General features: G+C 35.8%; 1 protein-coding gene across 1 annotated transcript in view; it reads right to left on the reverse strand.

Moving 5' to 3' along the window:
- RALGAPA1 (Ral GTPase activating protein catalytic subunit alpha 1) overlaps window positions 1-24,845 on the reverse strand; it is a 251,940-nt gene that overhangs the window by 176,357 nt on the left and 50,738 nt on the right. Inside the window, exons 11-16 of the mRNA XM_080934414.1 lie at window positions 19,197-19,394; window positions 13,704-13,838; window positions 8,963-9,111; window positions 3,286-3,415; window positions 1,170-1,407; window positions 93-254 (exon numbers count right to left, since the gene is read on the reverse strand). Of these exons, the coding sequence (XP_080790540.1) occupies window positions 93-254; window positions 1,170-1,407; window positions 3,286-3,415; window positions 8,963-9,111; window positions 13,704-13,838; window positions 19,197-19,394 (1,012 nt within the window). The remainder of the gene's footprint in view (window positions 1-92; window positions 255-1,169; window positions 1,408-3,285; window positions 3,416-8,962; window positions 9,112-13,703; window positions 13,839-19,196; window positions 19,395-24,845) is intronic.

The following is a 24,845-nucleotide window of genomic DNA, read 5'->3' on the forward strand; positions in this document are numbered from 1 at the left end:
AAGATTCCCATCTCCCAAAAGAAAACAAAATGTACACTGAGAGCGTCTATTCGTATTGCTCTGTCTAGTTCCCATGGTCGTAAGCTACATACCCACAGTTTTCTGCCGTACTATACTCCTGGCCTTCTCAGTTCCTGGAGAGCCAGTGGTTGTTGCACTTCTCTGTCTCATGGGTGCCTGGCCAGGCTGATCGCGACTCCATCCTCTAGAAAATGACTTGTCAACTGAAACTTTCTGAAATTCATGTCCAATTCCTAGAAATGCAATATGAGTATGTAATATATTGATAACCTGATGGTTACCTTTAAATTATCAGGAATATGTCATTGTGGGTTCTAAGGCTTTCTCACAATGCATTATAAAGTAACTACAAGAATTGTTTGTTTTATGTAAAAACTATATTTAAAACTTAGAAAGACTTAAAATTATATTACCAACAATAACCCATTATAATTCACTACTATCTACAGTAAGAAATGGGGTGAACAGAAATCATCTTGCAGTGACAGTTTCTAATTTCTAACAACCATTTGAGAAATAAATGATGCAGTGTGGGTATAAACTTAAGTATCAAGGACAAATAGGTAAGTATGGATAGGATGAAATATAATTCCTAGCTAGCAAGTTATTCTTAAGATGCAAAATACTATACAAAGCACACGATAATAGTATAATAATTATGCTACTGCCTCACCTCAATTTAACATTATGTAAATATTACTTCACACTTAGAGAATGTTTACTGGTACTTTAAACTAATAAAATGCTTTCAAGAAAAATTTTCAAGTAATTTTTATGATATATTTAAAAATAGAATAAAATTAAGTCATTCTTTCAGTTATACATAAAAACTATATTAAAAAGTAAATAAATTTTATCAACTCTGACTTGGGTTAATCATTAAAAATAAAAGTTAAGGTTCTACATTGTTTAATTAAATATAAGATTAATCATAATATATACAGAGAACATTCTTTATCTTACCAAAATTATTATTGCTCTTAAAATAAAAGTGTATTTCCATATTTTATTGTTGGAAAACTTAAACCTCCATGATAAATGAAAGGAGATTAGGAAAGATGACTTCCCCCAGCTCTCTTCCTGGCCTGGTTTTCCCCAATTCAAGTATTAAAACAAATTCCTATGGAGAATGCTTGAACAGCTCTTACCTTTCCCTTTGTGTTTTTTTTGTTTCTGTTCACTGAGCTTATCCAATGGCAAATCACTGAGATCCAAACTATATAAATTCCTAGCTAAAACTTTAGTTAGTGTCTCCATGGTCAGTGACCACTCAGTGGCCAATTCTTCCCAATAGGTCAACGATGACAATACTGAAAGTAAGTCATCCCAAAGTTCTCGAGAAATGTATACATTTAGATTTGCTTTGATCCAGGCAACAATGAGAGTCTACAAAGATAAATATTCAGAGATAATAATTAGATCTATTTGGTGGATAACTTCAAAATCAATTTTTCAATTATTTTTACGTTAAAAGCAAAAAAAAAATTTAAATCATATAATATCCTTTACAACATGTTGTAAAAGTAACTCATGCAATTATTGCTACCTATTAAGAATTTCAGCTAAGTGAAAACTGGTTCCTAGTACTCAAGGAATACAGACTGACCAGGAACCTTAATGCATAACTTTCATGCTGCACTGCATTATTGCTAAGTAAAAGCTATGTAAAGGGACGTTCCCATATTAGTGCTGAAATTGAGATCTTAAATGAAAAACTTCAGAATACATTCCCAAATGGAAGTTTGTTTGACCACTACAAAGGGAGGAGGCAGTCCTAGAGAAGTACTTAACAAAATAGCCTTGAAAAATATGTAAATTAACCAAAGGTTAAAATTGAATTTCATTCTAGAGAGACAGCTCAGCGGTTAAGAGCACTGACTGCTCTTCCAGAGGTCCTGAGTTCAATTCACAGCTACCACAAGGTGGCTCACAACCATCTGTAATGGAATCCGATGCTCTCTTGTGGGGTGTCTGAAGACAGTTATAGTATACTCATATAAGTAAAATAAATCATGTTCAAGATACAACAGCAATTAAGAGCATTTTGTAATCCATCCAATAGTAACATCAAAAGCTTAATTATTAAAACAGAAAATACTGATTACCTAGTACTCTTTGAAGTTTTATGGATTGCTACTAAATATATACTGTTGTTAAAGAAATAAGTCAAAATTCAATTTTCAAAACTTTTAATTTCATGAATTTTGCTAAAGAATTATTATAAATTCTCATATGAAATGTAAAGATAAAATTGAAGTGACTAGTGACCTTTCATCTTATTTCTAAATGTTAAAACTATAAAATAGTTACTTTGCACAACAAGCTAAATTTTATCTTTCTGCAGCTCTCATCATTGGGATAGCTACGAAAACTGGGGATTTTCTGAAAGTTTAGATAATGTATGTTTCTGATTTAAAAGTTAATTTAGCATCAGCAGAGATTTTTTTAGGTGGGAGATTAAGAACTCCAAAAGGTCAATGTAAACAGTTACATTTACGGCCAAGGATATGAAATAGTGATCATCTCTAACATTAAGAATCATCCTAACCAAAAAAAAAAAAAAAAAAAATCCTAACTGGGTCTGGAGAGATGGCTCAGTAGTTATGAGCACTGACTGTTCTTCCAGAGGTCCTGAGTTCAAATTCCAGCAACCATCTGTAATGAGATCTGATGCCCTCTTCTGATGTATCTGAGGACAGCTATAGTGTACTCACATACATAAAATCAACAATAATTTAAAAAATCATTTAAAAAAGAATTATCCTATGTAATTTAATTTAATGTGTCAAGATTATAGTAAGTTTAAAGTCAGAACATAATCTTCATGTTGAAATAATAAATAATTTCTATATGACACTTAAATTCTAGAAGGGAAAACAATAAAATCTATGGGACAGTTTGGTTATGCAGTACATTTTTCTTACAATGGAACAAACTGAAATGCCTTTTCTAACAACCCCAGAAATTCAGAAACTGATAAAACACTCCAGCATTATCCCGAGAGTTTTCTGTCGGCTTTCTGAACCACAAGCATGCCACACAAGGTAAAATAAGCACCCTTACTCTTCATTCCATTTTTCTTCCCTTAGGCTGTGAATTTGTGTGTAAGAGGATTTAGATGAGTGACTTTTGATTTAGCTCTATAAAGGATCTTTTAACATGAACTGACTTGTGATTTAAAGCATTTTTCCCTACGTTAACAAACTCAGCTTTAGTGAATCTTTAAAAATCAAACACATCTATCCATCTATTTATGTTTATTGCCTGGAAAAGTGGTCCTGCAAGTCGACCTGCCAGGGTCATGTTTTTTTTCCCCTGGAACTGCAGAAAAGCTTGTGACGACATCTTCAGCACAGACTCTGTGACTCTGAGCAACACGAGTAGCATCTGTTCCCTTAAAGGAAGAAGATCTGTTAGTGTTTCTTGCTTTGGGTTAGTGATCAATTTTTATATCAATTGGTTGTAAAAATAACATTATTGTTGGGAAAACTCAAATACTCAATCTTTGAAAGACTATTAAGTGTTTAGAATTCATTAAATATTAAAATCAATAATTGACATTTGTAAGTACAATACCTTTCGGTACAAATCATTTTATGTTTTTAATAATAAACATTCAGGAAAAGAGAAAAGGTAAAGATATTGCTTTTCTTCCTCCCTCCCTCCTATTTGTTTCTTGAGACAGGCTCTCATGAAGCCTAGGCTGGCTTTCCTACATAGCCAAGAATGACCTTCAACTCCTGATCCCCAATTCCATCTCCCTACTACTAGGATTACAGAAACCTGCCACCATGTCCTTTTCTCCCTTTTGGATTCAGTGATTAAAAAATTACTTATATGTAATATATGTAAATGTATATTTATTTATAAATATGTGTCTATGTGTATTGTGTATCTGTGTGAATATATGCTATATGTGTGCAGGCACCTGAAGAAGTCAGAATGGGGCATCAGATCCCCTGGAGCTGGAGTTACCAGCAGTTGTAGACTGCCCAACATGGGTGCTGGGAAATAAACTCAGATCCTCTGGAAGGGCATAAAGTGTTCTTAACTGCTGAGCCATCTCTCTAGCCCCATTTGACAATTTTAAAATCTTCTGTTCTATATATGTATCAGAAACAGAACCAATTATAATACTGTCCTTACCTTAACTTTCTCCTAGATGCTTCCTCCTAACACAATAAAACCACACCTGAAGAATTTACTAGCATACCAATAAATAAGACTAATAGCTAGGCATACTAAAATGCACCTGAAGTCTTTGGGTGACTGAGGCAAGAGGGTGGTACATTTGGGAACAGCCTGGGATACCCAATAAGGTCTTGCTGCCTCCCCCAAAGAAAGAAAAAAAAAACAAGTAAAGAAAAGAAAAAGAAAAAAGGAACCTGACAAGAGAATTTTAGTTATACAGAAGCAAGCTAGAGCCCAAGCTCCTATCAGCCTCCTCCTTAAAGGCCATTTCGCAGTTCCTCTCTAGGCATAGCTTTAAGGATGGCCACTGTAAGAAATATCGATAAAGCAGTAACATGTCCCAGATCTAGATACCATTTGAAGGGAGAAGTGAACACAGAATCAAATAAAGATTATCACTCAGATTAAAATTTTTTGAGGGGTGGAGAGATAGCTCAGCAGTTAAGAGCACTAGGTGCTCTTCTAGAGGATCTGGGTTCAACTCCCAGTACCCAAATGACAGCTCACAGCTGTCTGTAAATCCAGTTCCAGGGGATCTGACACCCTCACACATATAATTATAGGCAAAATACCAATGCAGATATATTAAAATAAGTCATTTAAAAATATATCCTGAGGCTAGATGTAGAGCTCAGTAGCAGAGTATTTACCCATAGTGTATGAGGTAATCTCCAGTACGATTAAAAACCAAAAAAGAAAGAAAAAATGTGCATATAGAACAAAAGATTTAATAATTGTTGAATGGGGCTAGAGAGATGGCTCCACAGTTAAGCAGTTAAGAACTCTTTATGCCCTTCCAGAGGATCTGAGTTCATTCCCTAGCACACCACGAACATAATAATCATTATTCACAGAATAAAAATCTTAAGTATCATACTTCTTACCTTGGCCTTCTAGCTTAGCTGTATGAAATGAAATTATAACTACGTGACACAGTTTACAAATAAATCTCATCTTATTATAGTCTAACTAATATATCAGGTGAGTCTTATAATTTGTAATACAAAAAGAATAATGTTAACACAGAAAAAAAATCTCATAAAGTCAGTGCAAATAACTGGGTGATTGTCTTGGGTACTATCACTTTAAAGGAACTTAAAAGAATTATGAGGGCTGAAGAGATAACTCAGCAGTTGAGAACATGGGTTGTTCTTCCAGTGGACCCAGATTTAATACCCAGTATCCACAGGGCAACTCACATCTGCCTGTAACTCCAGTCCAAGAAGATCCAATATCTTCTTCTGGCCTCTGCTAGCACCAGGCATGCATGTGGTATACAGACATACATGCAAGTAAAATATTCATATATATAAAAATAAAATTTATGTTTCCAGTTAAAAACATGGAATAAACTCTAAAAATGTGTTTCACACCAAGACTCCTAGCTCATCATTGATTAAAAACTTATAAGAAGAAAAATAACCAAAAAAAAAAGAATACTTCGGTTTCATATGAGTTTCTGCTTTTGTTTTCTCAAAGAGTATAACTGTATACATCTGAGCCTCAAATTTGTAATTGTCCTGCCTCTGCTTCCCACATGCTGCATTATTAATGTATACCTTTTTAAAATGAGAAAGATCATAATTCAAAATCTGCTTACCATTTATCACAGGTTGTATAAACAAAGACCAGTCACTTAATATCCTCATGATTAACTCAAGAAGATACACATTATTAATGAATAATGTGATCAGTACACATGTGAAATTGTAGAAACATCCTCAGTATCTAATGTCCCAAATATGCTAATAAATATTTCTATCTCTATATAGAATTCTTATATACTTCTATAAAAGGATGTTATTTTAAAACCTAGAGCTTTAAAAGATGGTCCAGCGTTAAGAGCACTGACTGCTCTTGCAGAGGAGCCAGGTTCAGTTCCCAGCACGCACACAGAAACTCATAACCCACTGTAACTCTAATCCCAGGATCTTGAGAGGGAAGTCCTCTTTTGGCCTCCAAAGAAATTAGGCATGCACACAGTAAAGATATACATATACACAGAGGCAAAACACTTATACACATATAAATCTTTAAAGCCATTTCCTCCTAAGTAGCAAAACATAAATAAAGCACATCTTTTAACTAAGTAATCCTGTTTTTGTTGTTTTTGATTTTGGGGTTTTGTTGTTGTTGTTGTTGTTGTTGTTGTTTTTTTAATGAGCATTTTTCTTGTGTAGCCCTGGCTGTCCTGAAATTAAAACTCACTTTGTAAACCAGATTGGCCCCAAACTCAGAGATCCATCTGCCTCTGCCACCTAAGTGCTGGTATTAAAGGTATGTGCCACCATTGCTCATCTGTGTTCCCACTTCTTAAAATAACTCAAAAGAAAAAAAATTAATACATATAAAGATGCTCATTGTCCTCTACTCCCTCTCCTCTAAAATTAATATATATAATTTATATATAATTTATAATGTATATACACACATACATACATATTTAATAACAGATGGTTAGGTTAGCTCTAGGCTTGAATTCCCAGCCACTAAGAAGGCTAAGGCAGGAAAACAACACATTTAAGGCCCCTCTGAGCTTCAGAGCGAGGTCAAGTCCAGGATGGACAACTTAAAAAGACCCTGTCTCAAAATCAGTAAGTTGTGGTAGCTTACAATTGAAGCCCCCAAACTCAGGAGGCTACAGTAGGAGAGTTAAGACTCCAGACCACAGCCTGGAAAGATGGCTAAGAGAGGTTCTAACAGTGGCATGGTGGCTCACGCCTATTTATGAGATCCGGTGGTGCCCTCTTCTGGCCTGCAGGGATACATGTGGTACAGAACTCTGTATACACACACACACACACACACATATATATATATATATACGCACACACACATACATACATACATATACATACACATACATACATACATACATACATACATACATACATACATACATAGACATACATGTGGTACAGAACACTGTATAAATAAGTCTTCAAAAAAAGTTCCAAGCCAGCTTAGACTACATGATAGAATGACCATTTCTGAAAAACAAACAAACCAACCAACCAAACAAACAAACCAAAAAACACAAAGTTGAACAAAAACTAAAAGGACCCAAGGATATAGCTATTCAGTCAGGTTTGGTCTTTTGTAATGCTAAGTGCAGGCCCCAAAGAGCTGGTTGTCCAGAGACCAGAGAGTCCTGGTAAACCCAAGTGATGTATGTGACCTTGCCTCCAAGTTATTTCTTACTGGTGAATAAAGATGCTGACTGCCAATAGCTGGGCGGAAGAGACATAGGCAGGGATTAGTATTACAGGGCCTAGTACAGCACCACAAGGGAGAAAAGTGGGTTAGGTGAGCCATGGACTAATGGCCAGGTGGGTTAGCTAATTGGAGTTAAGAGCAGCCCAGTTAAACATGGCACATTATATAATGGGATTATTGGCTGAAAAATAGACATAATAACATAGAGGATAGCTATATGCCCAGCTCTTACACTGATTAACGCTTATTGTAAATAATAAAAGGTGTGTGTCTTTTATCCGGAAACTGAATAATCAAAGGTGGGATAGAAACCCCAGATTGGGATTAAACATTTCTACAACACCTACTTATTGTGTATGTCAGAGAACTTCTTAGTATGTGCAAGGCCATGGTTAAATACTTAATACTAAAAAAATTCAATAAAATTATACCTCACATGCTATACTATGCAATTACATGTGTGATTTAATCAAATTTTTACAAAAGGACAAACAACTCAAGAGAATGGGCCATGCTTATACCTCATACTTTCTTTTTTTGTTTTTTTAATTTGATTATAACCATGTATATATAATTTTAACACAAGCTACAGAACTGCTCTCCCTCAATGGTCTACTTTTTAATTTAATTTACCAAGTATATAATGCATTAAACCAAGTAAAGTAAACAATACAAAATTAAGACAACTTTTATTATTCTTGGTGGTTCAGTTATTACTCAGGCTTCAATTTAACAGCAATTAATACAAATAATTTAGGCATAGAGACGATTTTGAGAAGAACTATACAGGAGTACCCATTTAGTATAAAAGGAAATAAGGGAAAAATATATATATAGAAAGGAAATATAGAAAGAGTAAGGTGGAAGCTTAATCTTCTACTCAAAGGTTTACTTGTAGTTTGTGTTAGAATAATACATGGTTATAATCAAAATAAAAACAAAACATTTATAAGTATGGCTCATTCTCTTGAGGTGTTTTGTAAACATCTGAATGATTAAATCACACACGCAATGGCATAATAATACGGCCTTGGTGACCACAGAAAAAGATGGCAGAAATTCTAAAGCAAAATTCAGAATATGTTCAGGAAAAAGCAAGCTGACAATGCTGGGAAGCACGCAAGGTAAAGGTTAGATTTAAGAGGGCCAAACTGGACAGAGAAAAGTAGAAATGGGCCTGACAGCAAGAGCTTTGGAGGCCAAAGGAAAGAAAGAGGCTTTAAGAGTTCATTAAATTATCTATTAACATCTCCAATCATCCATACAAACAAAAATTAATTCTCTGTGTATGTAGTCATTACTGGAAGAAAAAGGTGACAATTATGCATACTTTAAACAGTCTGAGGGGTTTTACAGAAGCTTGATCGAGCATGTCTGAAATAAATGAGACAGTCTACTATAAGCATTACTATATAAAATGTCTGTATTCTTTCAATAATAGCAGCACTCTAACAGTAACACGCCCTAGTCATAAACACTATTCCTTACTATACTTATGCAGAGAACAATAACCAAAAAGATATAGAATTGTTACCAGGTCTTTTTGTCCATTGATACTTGCACAACCATGTATCGATATATGTTAAGAATGCGTTTACACATATCTGTGTGCTCATCCAGAAGATTTTTTATTTCATTTGCAGGTTCAAGAAGAAATATGTTTGATGAGTTTATAATGAACACCTATAATAAGAGAAATCATTAATTATTCATTACAAAATTTCAATGGTAAATTCCTTTTGTTTGTTTTTCTTTGAGACAGGATCTCACTCTGTAGCCCTGGCCTGAAATCCACTATGTAGACTAGAAGGATAAGTTGGACTCTTGCAATTCTGTTGCTGTTGCATCTCAAGTGATAGAACTATAAGCATGAGCCACTGTATTAGACTCAATGTAGTTTCTTATTTAATGAAAAACAAAAACTCGTCTGACATGTTCATGCCTATAATCCCAGAACTCAGAAGACTGACAAGGAAGGAGGCTGCAACTGTGAAGCCACCCTAGAATAAAGAATGAGACTCTATCTGTGTAGTTGCATATTTCAAAGAAAGGCTTGATTTGATGTTAAATGGAATAAAGGGAGTGGTGACCTCAGGGCAAGATCCCAGCCAGCTAAACTTCCAACTTGTGAAAAGGAATTTTAAAAAGCTTAGAGCTGATGGGGTGGGGGTGAGGGGTGGAGACATCCTCTTGAAGATGGGGGGGAGGGGGGATATGGAACAGTCAGAGGGTGACCTGGAGGGGTATAAAGTCTAGACTTTAAAAAAAGATTAAAGAATAAATTTTAAAAAGGAAGAAAGTAGGAAAGGAAGAGCTTAGAGCTAGTGTAATTGTATAGGGTTTTAATCCCAGCCTTACAGAGGCAGGCAGATCTCTGAGTTTGAGGCCAGCCTGGTCCACAGAGAGAGTTCCAAGATAGCTAAGCTTAGGCAATGAAAAAAACCATCAAAACTAGAAAGGTTGTGAAGACATAACTGAATGAGGGGGTCGGGCCACTCTAGTCCCAGCAAACAGAATTTAGCAGTTTTGGCTACATGGTTCTGGTTTTAGAGTCAATAACAGAAGGGATTATAAAATCTTCTTCCACAGCTAAGGAGTAACGCTGAGGCCAGGCATACATCTGGGTGTCCCTAAATGGGTTAGACTTGGATTTTCTTATAGACCCCAGTATGTTAGGAGATGCCAGATCCCTGAGATACCTGTTGAGGAAAGCTGTTAACAGGGAGTGAAACAAGCCATAGAGAAAGAAGTGTGCTGCAACAAAGCTGAAAGGAGTTGGAGATGTGAAGAGTACTTTGACATCAGACACAGAGATTCAGAATTTGGAGTTTGTCCATCTGATTTTTAGTCTTGCTTTGGTCCAGCATTTTCTTACTATGATCCTTTTCCATTGTTTTGGAATGGTAATGTATATTCTGGGCTATTATATGTTAGAAATATATAATCTGCTTTTTGACTTTGATATTTATAGGAGATTGCAGTTAAAAGATTGCATAAATCTCTAAAGAGACTTTGAACTTTGGACTTTTCAAAAGTATTGTTATGTGATGGACTATAGGGAATTTTGAAGTTGGACTAAATGTATTTTGCATTATGATAATGGATACAGCCCTGTGGGAGCCAGGGAGTAAAATGTGGTAGATTAAATAAAATGGTCCCTTATAGGTCCACAGGAAATAGCATTATTATGAGGTATGGCCTTGTTGGAATAGGTGTGGTGTTGTTAGAGGAGGTATATCTCTTCTTTTCTGCTGCCTACAGACCAAGATATAGAGACTACAGCTCCTTCTTCAGCACTGCACCCGTCTTCATGCTGCTATGCTTCCTGCCATGATGATAGTGGACTGAAGCTCTGAAACTGCAAGCCAGTCACAATTAAATGCTTTCCTTATAAGAGTTGCCATGGTCCCCAAACACTATCGCTGATGCTGGGAGGTGCTTGCAGGCAGAAACCAGATACGATTGCTTCCTCAGGGGCTCTGCCATGCAGTCATGCAGCTGAGCATGCTTGCAGCTAACTATCAAACTGAGTACGGGACCCCGGTGAGGGTGCTGTGGGGGTGGGAGGAGATAAAGGAGCTAAGGGGGTTGCGGCCTCATGGGAAGAACAACACTGTCAACTAACCAAATCCCCCACAGCTCCCATGGACTAGAACACCAACCACTGAGCACGCATTAAGAGGCCCATGGCTCCAGTTACATATGTAGCAGAGAATAGCAGTATCTGGCATCAATGTGAGAATAGTCCTTTGGTCCAGTGAGGGAACATTTTCCCAATGTAGGGGAAGCCAAGGCACTGAAGTGGAGAGGGTGATTGGAAGCTAATGCACCTTTGTGAGGACAAGTAGAGGGGGAGGGGGGACGGGAGTAGGGTGAGTGAAGGGGATAACACTTCAAATGTAAATACAGAGACTATCTAATAAAAATGTTTTTTAAATGGAATATCATATTTACCCATTAAAAAAAAAAAAACAAATGAGTTGCCATGGTCATGATGTCTCTTCACAGAAACCCTAACTAAGACATAGACTGTTTTAGAAAAAAAAACACAAGTTGCCAAAACTGATTTAAAACATTTAAAGGATGCATATATGAAGGGCATGAAAGAAACTGAGCTGCTAATACAGGCCTCTCTGATTCATACCCGAACTGCAGACAAGTCTAGAAAACTGGCTCTGAGCAGTCTTGCTCCACCTTTATGGGAGATGATCCTTATCTCTGTTCAGAGGTAAAAAAGGAACAAAACCACCCAATGTACTAAATAAAAACATAATGTTGTTAGTAAAAACTACATTTTAAAGAACTAAGTAAAAAGCTAATATACTTTGTGGATATAATAAATTAAAATCTTAAAATATTAACAATCCTAAACAAAATCTAATAAATTATTTTATAACGAAGTAGAGTTTACTCCAGAAATGTAAAAATGCCTTAGCACAGAAAATTCTAGTGCTATAACTTCTATCAACAAGTTAAAATAGAAAATAAGAATATGTTTGTTTCAATATACTCAAGAATAGAGTTTGGCATTTAATCCATTACTTTAAAAATGTTAAACTAAGAAAAAACAAAAAATATAAGCATTTATAAAAAAAAAAAAAAAAAAAAAAAAAAGCGGAGAATAAACGGTGTGATCTCCCTGAAGGAGCAAGGATGCAGTGAGCATATAGGAGGGTTTGGAGGAAGGGAAGGGAGCTAGGGATGCTGCAACTACATTATAATCTCAAACAACAAAATAGCCCACGTTTTAAAAGATAAGAGCAAAGGTGTTTCCCATCACCCCAATGACCTGGGAATCCGATAAGGAGAAGGAATAAAAACCGAGTTATGTAGCAGTGTGAGAAAAATATTCAGACAAGTAAAAGCAAATTCAAAGGTTATAAGGTGAAAGTTTGCCTGGTATGTTTTAAGAATAGTAACAAGTATAGAATGAAGTGAGTCTGAGGGAAAGCAATGGGAGATTTTGTTTAAAAGAAAAAAAAAGGAAAAAAAAAAAAAAAACCCAAGGCATGAAGAACAGAATTCTTCGTGTCATCAACAGAGAGAACAGGTACTCTTTTACCTTTTATAGATCAATCCCACCATACAGCACATTTTTTACAAAAGAATAGGAAAAAAAGATGAATATATATAACAAACCCAAACTTAAGAAAATTAAGAGATGTTAAATGTCTTAACTAAAAGCCTTATTTTTGCAACTGCCCTGTGGGCCAGGGTGTGAAGCACCCCAAGAGCAATGGTACAAAGCCTTCAGATCATACCAGAGAGAACATGAAAAGCCACAGGGAGGCATTCAACAGAGAAGCATATGATCTGACTTATGTGTGCCGAATCCTACTGCCCAGCACTGAGAACATATTAGGGGTTAAGAGAAAAAACAGACGAGGAGTTTGCTGTGAAAGTTTGATGTGAAGGCTTTGAGTACTAAGCTGCCAGAGAGTCTATAGATTCTCAAGATAGAGCCAAGGAATTCACAATATACATGAAAGACAAGAAGCAATATACTTGGGAAGTTAGAAAACAGAGAGGCCATGAAATGATACAAAGAATGTTAGTCTATATGCATTTGTGAATTCCTGCTTCTGTACATCCCCCCATTATGTGTAATTTTTCACTGTCTACAAGGGATATGAAATGTTTTTAAAACTTTTGAGGCCAGTGCCATGGTTTAGACAGTGAAGGCCCTTAATGTCAATCCTGATAACTCAAGTAAGAGAGAACACTGACAAGCTGTCTTCTAACTTCCCCATGACAAGCACATACCCACCTCCCCCACATACAGACTAAATGTAAAAACAAAATCAATTATATTTTCCTAATTCAGTCTTGAATTTGAGTACCTTTTCTCATCTGAACTAACTGCAATGTTTCAGTATATATTTTATGAAAAGAAATATGGTATAATTTCAACTCATAGTTATGTGAATACATATATATGTATATAGGAATTTATTATGTATAAATTTGAGCATCTTTTCTCATGTGTAAACTAACTGCAATGTGGTATTGTGACAACTTATAGATGTGAGTAGTAAATATTATCTACACTATACTATAATACACACACACACATGAATTTAGTATATATGAAATCCCAAAGCATGGGCATTCAAAATATTTGATGACTATTTGGGGTTTTCGGGTTTTTAAAGCTAAAGAGCTGGATATGTAGCACACTGATAGAGAAACTGCCTAGCATACCACAAGGCCCTTCGTTCAATCCTAGGAACTATAAACACACAGACAAACAAATAAGAAAGTATAAAGCCACCCACCTGCAAAACTGCCTGAGTACCAGCTTGAATATTCTGTTCTGTGGCTTCTTCAGAGACATGAAAAGCTTCTTGATAGGAACCATTCTTTGTCCAGCTAGAATTTCGAACATGTTCAGAAATGTTGGTCCCATTTTCCTGAAGCAAATATCAAGCTTTTAATATTTCATCAATGAGAATGCTGCAATGAGTCAGTAAACATTAAGGGTCTATGAAATTATTAGACCACACTACTAAACTGTTTTTATAATAATAAAAGATTATTTTAGGGGCCTGAAAAGAAAACTCAGTGGTTAAGAGCACTTACTGCTCTTCCAGAGGACCAGAGTTGAGTACCTAGTACCCACATTGGCTGGCTTACAACTGTCTCTATCTCTAGTTTCACAGGACTCCCATGCCTCTGAGAGAACCTACACTCAAGTGCACATACCTACCTAAAGACACAAAGATCTACATATAACTAAAAATAATAAAAATAAATCTCAAAAGAATAAGCTGAAGTAAAGATTTTAACTTATTATAGAATATATATTCACTGTAAAAATTCTTACAAAAGCAAAGTAAAAAATTATGACTAGCCAATTCAAAATCAATTCAGTAATTTTCTGTGTATATTCTCATATATTCTACAATCATTTTATACTATTAACAGGTTTGCAAAAGGTAAATTCTGTTCTATATTAAATGTCAGAATTTATATAATGTGAAAACAGATTCTTAACAGTAAGATTCTTATAACTATAATTTAAAAATAACAAACACTGCTTTAAGCAATTACTACGGAAGCTTTCTGACCAAGTTTTGATGCTGTTAAGTATTACAGACTACAAGTTACCTCACATAAAATCTTATTTTGTTGTGTTGGCTGTGTATGCATGTTGTATGCATGTGTGTGCATAAGTATATACAGGTACTTATACCCATGTATGGTTGTATGGATACCTGATCCGCTGAACCATCCCCCAGGCACAGCTCCTTTTGAACATTCATTAATATATCTTCCTTTTTTCCCTTCCTCCCTGACAGGGTCTCATTCTATAGCCCAGTTTGGCCTTGAACTATCAACAATCTCTCTGCTTCAGTCTCCCAATGGCTAGAATTATATAGATGTGAGCCATTATGCCTGCTCCTGATCCTCTGTGATTCTAGGGATCCAACTCAGGGCCTTCCATATGCTATACAAGCAGTCTATCACAGTGACATTCAAGTCCTTTGTCACCAATATTTTCAAAGAGCTGCCTTTTTACACCTTATACAGAGTTATATCTACAACATACAGGTAGTCTTGCCCAATATTCTGTAATAACTAGAAACTGGACCAGGAACTGAGCTCTGTGGGGAGCCAATACAACACTCTATGCTGTAGCCAAGTCTTTTCCTTGGGCTATCTCTATGACAATATGTCTTCTAAAGTTTTCCTAAATGATATATAAACTATAAAGATAAGATTCTTATCCACAAACTCCCCTTTCCTCCCTCCTCCAGCCACATTAGTCACCACCAACAAATCTGCACTTTTCAGTTTCCATCTTTCCATGAGTGGCAATTACACTTGTAAAAGAAGGCAACATAGGACATCTCCCCATTTCCCATCTCTCTCCGCCAAGTGATCATCAAAATGTGTATGTTTTTACAAACAAAGAGACCAACATATGTATGTGCTGTCTTACAGTCACTTGCAACTGTCACTATCCTATCTCATGAGTAGTCCCCATCTCACTCTGGACTTAGCTAACACTTCCTAATGGTCTGCTTGACCCAGACAAGCTTCTAGTCTACTCTCCAGTTGCTCTTGTACAATCCATCTAAAATATTTAACTATTCATGCTACTTTCAGGTTTTCCAAAGTCTGGAAAATAATCAAAATGCAATGAACATATCACAAGTTATTGAACAGAGCCGAACCCTTGCCTACTGTATACATCACTGTCTCCTAAGTACTCTTACCTAAGACCAGAGAAGAGTACTTTCAAAGCCCCTTACTCCTATGTAGCTGTTATTTATAAGCTACTGTTCCTTTCCCATCAATCTATCTGATTTTCATACTGCATTACCATCTCCAGGCAGAGTATAAAATATTGTCTTTCATGTTGTAGGGTCATACAGCAGTAACATGGGTTTATAGTAAGTACTTTGCTTTAAATGACATTCTGAACATCTGGGGGAACTTTACTTGGAAATGCCACTGGGATTTAATGAGATGAACTATGAAATGCCTACAAGGTTCACAGCAATACTGGAAACCCACAGAAAAACATCCAACTCATAATTATAAATCTCTAATTCCATTTTTAAGTATAACATCACAATTTTAAACAACCATTATATATATATATTTATATATATATATATATATTGAACTTCCAAATGTCAATCAATGAATGATTGCACAGTTTGAGTTAATAACCTTACAAGAAATGCTGGAACTTTGAAAATTCACACTGCTAATGACCAGTATTGATGTTAGTAACTGACGTAAGATGAACCCATCAAAACATATGTATTAGCAACTCACCTCCCAACTCCAGTCAGTGCTTCTTTCTACTATTTGATTTTTTGTGTGTTAAGTTTTGTTTCTGGTTTTGCTTGGTTGTTTGTTTCGTTGTTGTTGAGACAGGGTCTTACTATGTAGCTCAACTCCCCTGGAACTATGTAGAAGAGACTGGCCTAGACCAGACTAGTCTCCAACTCAGAGATCCATCTGCCTCTGCCTCCTGAGTACTGGAATTAAAGGCATGCACCACCATGTCTGTCCCCTGTTTGTAATTCTGTTTATAGTTTATTCTATTTCTATATAAATGATGCAGGATAGGGTGACTATACACAGGCACAGCATAACTAAACACCTCCCTGTTACTCACGTGTATCTATCCTGATTGAACTCCTCTTGATGAGGTTAAATTAACCACTAAAATAAATACTACTCAAATGTTCCTCTCCTGATTCAAAGGAGGTTGTACTGTAGAAGAGCAAATCAGATAAATATAGATGGTCTTTTATACTCCCAATCTCATCTTAGTCTCTAGTTCCTGTGGAGTCTGACGTATGACAAGGGATGAACAATGAAAGGATTAAAAACTGCCCCATCTAAGGATAAGGCGGAAAAGCAGATGGGTCAGCCACCCAGTGCTACCTCTGTACTCTTTTCTTTCTGAATAAATTCCAGGTGCTCTTATCACTAGCAACACATTTTATCATGTCAGCAAAGTCTGAATTCTGCAGTCAGCTTTAATGTAAAAGACCCTATGGAATTCAAAAGAATTCAAAACATTCTGGTTTGTAGTGGGCAGCTATTCATAGCAGAAACAGTCAATACTTCAAGGAAAGGAGAAACTATAATTTGACAATCATCATACACAAAATATGTACTCACACATAAACTCTGATTTAAAATACCTTTAAAATATGACACATCTATTTCAGATACACACCCCAATTTCTTAGGCATGAGTTGCATAAATGAATGTGGAATAAGTGAACAATTTAGCAACACTGAAAAGTTTCTGCATTTACAACAAAAAACTACAATCAAATGCACAGTGAATCCCAGCTGCTTCTGGCACTCCGGCCTGTGCTGAATGTCATGACTGGACTAGTCCTGGCTGAATACACAATATACACAATCGTACTGAGCATGTCTTCATGCCACAAAACATTAATGAATACTCATCAGCCCCAGAACTACAGTATTTATAAATTGCACTGCTTTTACTATACGGGAAAGATTCCTCCTCTTAGAAAATATACTGATGGAACACAAAGACAGCATTTTCATATTGCCTTTCCCCAGCATGCAAGTATCATATCAGTATTTCTTTGAACTGGAATGTCAGAATGTTTGACTTTTTAAATTATTATTAAGATGCTGCACTTGAGTAGCATTTTTTTAAAAAATAAATTTTAGTTTGACATTAAGAAAGAATTTCCAACAATTTTTAAAATGATCTTAAAGATACTTCCAACAGTTTACATATTTATCCAAAGTGGCACAATTAGACTGAAGAGTATAAAAGAAAAATATCAATCAACATAAAACACTGAGCACGCTCATGTCCTCCAGGATCAAAGGCCCATCAAAGTCTTATTTATTTACATAAAAATCAGTTCTATCCATTTCATTAGTGCTTTTGTCTTTACTAAATAATAAAATTATATATATATAATCTTTTATATAAAACTGTTTGAAAATAATTTTTATGATTTACTATTAATTATCAAATCATTTACTAATTATTAATTGCAATCATTATTACCAATAATTATTAATTAATATACTTAATGATTATTAATAATATGCTTGATATATTAATGATATTAATCATTGTTAATAATTATTAATTATCAAAAACTCAGAATGTTTTTGAGACTATACAGATAAAATTATCTGGCCTGGAACTTGCTATGTAGACAAGAAAGGCTCAAACTCACAGAGATCTGCCTTCTGAATACTGGGATTAACTAGGTGAAGCACTTTACTTAAACTTGAAACCTTTTTTAAAACTGAAATACAAAGTAGTATAAATTGTATAAAAATTTACTGATTAAAAAAGTCACTGGTGAGAAAAAGTTTACAATGCCCTGATCTATACAAAATTACCTCAGTATTGTTTTTGTTATTTGCTTTTAAATTGTGAAATAAAAATTAAAATAAAATAAAATTGTGACATCACAAAGCTTTGCAAAAGAGTACTAGGATAAATACTATAGGATGATGTTATTACACAGCTAAGTGGGTCCAGCCTATCACTGGATGAGAAGAAAGGGTAGGCGGGGAAAAGTCTAGGAAGGAGAGAGGAAGAAGAGGAAGTGGAGGAAGCAACATGGAGATGCTCCTCTCTGTGCATCTCTGTATGGATATGGGTTGTTATGATTATTTTATAAGAGATGGAATTATACAGGATGATCTGACTTATCTAGGTGGACAAATTATATCATACCAGTTGGATCAGAGTACTTTGGTGTGTTCTTTGAGTGATGACTTAACTGAGATCAAAAGAGGATGTAGTGGTGGGTGGGTCACACAAAACCCACCTGCTACAGAGCTGGGATGTGTGTGTGCCAGGTGTGGTAACAACCTGCCAAGGGAAAGTGAGTGAAAACAACACGCTGGGGCAGTCATGGACCATCCGGGTCAGAAGCAGCCAGGGTGGGCGAGGCAGACTGCCTCTGAGATAAAGATACCACAAACTGCCATGTGGCCCTAATGGTGCCGCCCACAATTTTATTTACTGCAACAAAATACTGTGATGTAAAATGCAAAACATACTGAAAGGTATCTAACATTTTAAACATATTCATATTAACACATTATTATGTTTTTGAAAAATTATCTACTGAACTTACTTTAGAACATATAAAGATAATTTCATATGTACATTCTCTCTCTTGCAAATATGCACAAAGTCTCTTTCTCTTTCTTTCACATACCCCCCCACACAAAAACTAAACTAAAAATCTTTAAATAAACAGATTAAAAAAAATAACACATAACTTTACCTCTTCTCTTTTTTCTCCATCTTCTATTGAAATATCATGGTCTATGACATTTTCACTACAGGGTATATCTGAAGAAGTGATCACAGTTTCTTCAGGTTCTTGCATAAACAAAGGTTTTCCCTCCTGCTGAATCCATTCTTGATACACTTTTACCACTTTTCTCATAGCTGCTGCTTCACAAATTGGTAATAAAAATGCCTAGTAAATTAAAAAAAAAAAAGAATGCCTTTTTTTGCTACAAATACATTAATATATTTTTCATTTCACACAATAGGAAATAAAAAACAATTTCACACACTCGACTCATTAACTATTCAACTCAGAGAAAGCCTTTTATTTCCAAATATTTCTAAATACCTTGAAAGAGAAATACGGTAGATAGACACTGAAGCAGAAGGAGCAAAGATCTGTTGTAACTGTATGACTCTGAATGCTAATATTCTTTGTTTCATGAAACTTTATTCTTAGAAAATTCAATATAAATACAACTGCTCATAATAAGCCACATTTTATAACTTACATTATTGCTGTTTTGAGAATTACTACTATTAAAATGCCTCCATAAAAACCTTACTACAGATGCACAATAGAGACAGTTAACTAATCAAGAATGGTGATGGGGACCTGAAGGAAGAATCCAACAGGAGGACACTCAGGAGACGTCAGTACGAACTCCAGAAATGAAAACACTATGTCACATTAAGAGTTCTGTGCAAAAAAAATCTCACCAAAAGAATGAATGAAGGACAGAAAAAAATATCTGATTAAAGACAAAATGGAGGAACTGGAACAACCCTGCAAATGCAAAATTAAGGCAGAAAATTCCAAAATACATGTGACATTATGAAAAGACCAAGTCTAAAGGTCACAAAGGTGAGGAAAAAATATTTTTATATTAGGCCTATCATAACAAAAGCAGATTTATCAACTGAAACTTTTAAAAAGTAGAAGATCCCATAAAGATACATTTCAAGTTCTGAAAGCCAACTGCTAACCCACAAATGGTTAGCTGAGCTGTCCTGTCACTGGAGGAAGAAAAGTAAAAATTTCTTGATTAAAACAGGCTCACAGAATGTATAACCACTAAGCCATCTCTGTATATAAGATACTTTAAGGGACTGCTCTAAACTAAAAAGAAAAAAAAATCCATCCACAGTCTACAGGAAATAAATCAAATCAGGAAAGAAAAAAAACCTATAAGAATCAACCAAAAACAGAAATCAGTACACAGCATTCAATAAAACCCCGAATAGTAATAGTTTCAATTTCCCAAGCAAAGATATAGACAGATATAGGTTGGAAGAAAATAAGGAACCACCTTTCTGATCTAAGAAACATACTTTACCTCAAGAAAACAGACACTATCTTAGGATGAAGCCTATAACAGGAACTGAGGAAATGAACCATCAAAAGAATAGTACAAGTCTTAACAGATATGTCAAGCACAGGCACACCCATTTCATAAAGCAAATACTAAAGCGCCACACAGTAACCCCAGAACCAAAACAGTGGGTAACTTCAGTACCCTACTCTTACCTACTGACAAATCATCTAGACAAAACAATCAGAATTATTAATTAATGAATTATTAATTGATCTCCATTAAATGATATCATATATCACATGAATTTAACAGACATCTACAGACTTCCACCAAACACTGAAAAATACAAGTTTTTCTCAGAAGCCCCTGAAGGGGCTAAAAGAGGTTCTAAAAGAGGTCATACATTAGCATACAAAGCAAGTCTCAACAAACACGGAAAAACTGACCTTTTTTTCTTAGATACTATCTGATCACAATGGAGTAAAACTATAAACAACAATAAAAACAACCCTAGAACATACACTCATAGAGACTAAACAACACTATAAAATGACGAATGGAACCTTGAAAAAATTAAGAAAATTTGAAAACTGAATGTAAAAAAAAAAAAAAAAAAAAACACATACAGACCTACTGAGACACACGAGAGACTGTCCTGAAGAAACGTTTAGAGCTCTAACTTCCTATATTGAAAGCTTAAGAGGTCTAAGTATATAACTTAGGGTTCTAAGTAAGGAACAAACCAAATCCCAAGGTACTAGAAGAAAGAACTCACTAAGATCACAACAGAAATTAATGCAATAAAAACAGTAGCAATAATGAAACAGGCAGTTCTATCTTTGAAAAGATAAACAAAATTGGGAAACCTTTAACCAAAGTAAAAGGCCCAAATTAATAAAATTTGAGATGAAAAGGAAGCCATAACAACAGATACCACTGAGATTCAAAAAATAATTAGGCTTTACCTCACAATCATATTCTACTAAGTTGGAAAAGCTAAAAGAAATGGATGAATTTCTAAGTGCTTATAATGTACCAAAATTTAACCAAGATGTGGTAAACAATTAAAAGAAACCCATAAGTTAGATTAAAACTAGAAAGACATAAAAAGGTAAAATTACAGACTAATCACCCTGATAAATATATATGCAGAAATTCTCAAGAAAATGCTTTAATAAAACAAATTTAAAATCACATCAGAAAGATCAATAATCAAAAATAGGAAACTTTAAAATTCATATAGAAGCACAAAAGACCCCAGATAACTAAAGCAATCATGAGCTAAAAGAATAACACTAAAGGTCTCGTCATGCATAATTACTAACATACACTACAGTTATAAAAAACAGCATGGAACTGGTGGGAAGACAAATAGCTAGACTGGGATAAAATAGAATGGGACTCTTATGTTAGCTCGCATAGCTGCCGTCACAGCACGTTTGATGAAGATGTCAAAAACAAACACTGAAGACATCTTTCTTCTATAAATGGTGTTAGGATGTCCACATCTGAATGAAAGTAAAACATTATCTCTCACCCTACACAAAAATCAACCCAAGAGGGATCCTCATGAATAAAACAAACAAACAAACAAACAAACAAACAAACAACCAAAAAAGCACTCCTGTATTGCAAAGGAAATATGGAAATATTGAGTGAAGAGACAGCTTACAGTATGAAAGAAAATTGCTGCCAACTATATATGTGGCCAAGGATTAATACCCTGATTATAGGAAGTGCTTTAATGAATAAACTAAAATAAAAACCTAAGTACAAGAATAACTATGTGATTCACTGAGACTTTGTCTTTGTCTTCCCTTCTTCTGTTCAAAGTCTTGGATTTTGTGGGTGGTCTTCCATTCTACACAGTATAATTTCTGCCTGTTATTGAACCAAAACAGAAAACTATAAAAAAAATAAAATAGAAAAAAACAAACAAATCTAAACTATAAGGAAAGAAACAACTTAACTAAAAAATGTCCAAGAAATACTTTTAATAGTGCTCAACAGGGCTGGAGAGATGGCTCAGTGGTTAAGAGCACTGACTGCTCTTCCAGAGGTCCTGAGTTCAAATCCCAGCAACCACATGGTGGCTCACAACCATCTGTAATGGGATCTGATGCCCTCTTCTGGTGTATCTGGAGACAGCTACACTGTACTCATATACATAAAATAAATGAATCTTTAAATAAATAAGAAAAGAAAAAGAAAAATAGTGCTCAACATCCTTGGAAACCAAGGAGATGTAGGAAGCTGTTGGCGCCAATAGATGGCGCCAGCTTCCCGCCCATTGTTCAGCCTACAAAAACCTTTCCCCTCGTGTTGCTTGGCAACCACATAAGTCACAGCCCAATCTCGGGGCACGTGATTGAGCTACTGGAGGATGCACCAATCAGGTAGCAACACAAGTTTCTTAGGCATTTATAAGCAGTGCATTTCTCTCCCACGTGAGAGATAGTGGAGAGATTGCGGGAGACACCACGTGGAGAGATGGCAGAGAGATACCACGTGGAGAGAGACTCGATAGGAGAGATTGCGGGAGATCCCACATGGAGAGAGACTGGGCAGAGAGATCGCACGTGGGAGACTGCACATGAGAGGTCGCCTATACAGTAGAGCCCGGTAGGGAGTCCCCGGCTCAGAGAGAAGTTTCCTGCTCAAGAAGTCCCCTGCTCAGAGTGCTGTACAATAAAGGTTGTCCACAGAAGAATCTTGTTGTTTGTTGCACGCCTGTTCCTATCGGCGGGAAGCGTGGGCGCGCGACAAGGAGACATGAATTAAAAGTACAACTCATCCCTGTTAGAATGGCTACTGTCAAGAAAACATGAAGCTCAGCAATTAAGCTCTTGCAGAGGACTCAATCCCCAGCACCCATGTGATGATTCAAACTGTCTATAATTCCAGTTCCAGAGGATACGACACCCCTCTTCTGACCTCTGTGGGCACCTGCATGCATATGGTACACAGAAATACATGCAAAAAAGCGGCTCATATACATAAGATAAAATCTTTTTTAACAACCAAGAAAAAACAAAAACAACAGTGCTGGTAAGGATGTGAAGGAAAAGGAAAAGCTTTATTCATTGTAGTGAACATGTAAACTGGCCTCCAGTAAAGTTTCTCAAACTGATACAGCTATTCCCCATCTAGGCATTTACCCAAAGAATTCTATATATATCACAGAGATAATTGCACATCCACGTTAATGGCTGCTCTATTCACAAAAGCAAAGAAATGAAATCAGCCTACATGTCCATCAGATGAAGAAAAGATAACACAAACGTGCCATATACACAATGGATTTTATTTGGCCATTAAGAAAAATGAAAAATAAGTAGAGTAGCTTAGGCTAAGGAAAAAACTGTGTTCCCTCTCACGTGCTAACTTGCACTTTCATCTGTGGGATTAAGGCATCAACTATCACACCTGGTCCTCAAATTATTTTTTAAATAACTGTTTATATCTATCAATTATTGCTATTATAAGAATTAGTCAGAAACACTTCTTTGTGTAGAGGTCAGCAATGAAAGCAAAGATTCATAACTAGTACAGGGAATAAACTGACTGACAGGGTACAATGGGAATCCATAACGCCCCCTCCAAGAACACACAGGAAGATAGCAGAAAGAATGTAAGACGGAAGCAGGAGGTAGAGAGTTGTGGAACACTGACTTGTCAGACTTGTCAGAACAATGATTGTCAGACTCCTGAACTCTCACAGCTCTGATTACCTGTCTAAGATCTAAATAAGACTGGGCTGGTCAAAATCCTGTCATGGAACAGAGAAAGGTACATGGGCCCCAGCCATACTCTGAAGATTTATACACAATAAAGAGTTAATGGGGAAGGGAGAGACATTTTCCTCAGTGGTCTAGCCACTAGTAAGGTACCCACACTCCTTTAAACAAATAGCCCTAATGACACTCATTCAGACATGGGGAGGAGGAGAACTAGCTGGGAAGAGTTAGAGGTATTAGCAGAAGTGTCTGACATGTCTATGTACATGTATGAAAATGGCATAGCTTTTATTTTAGCTTACAATTGCAGGTTACAATCCATTGTTAAGGAAGTCACAAGAGCAGTTAGTCACACCACATCCAGTCAGGAGCAGAGAGAACAGAATGCATACATCCTTCCAGTACTCAGTTTACTTGCTGCACTTGTATATGTTTCAGTAGACCAAGCCCAGAGAATCGTGTTGTCCATGTTGAGCTGGTTGTTCCCATATCATTGAATTATAATCAAAATAATTCCCCATGCCCACAGGCCAGCCTGATCTAAACTGTTCCTCAGATTCCAGGTCAGTCCAGGTTGTGTCATAGTGA

The sequence above is a fragment of the Micromys minutus genome (assembly GCF_963924665.1).
Source record: "Micromys minutus genome assembly, chromosome: 1".
Taxonomy (NCBI): Eukaryota; Metazoa; Chordata; class Mammalia; order Rodentia; family Muridae; genus Micromys; species Micromys minutus.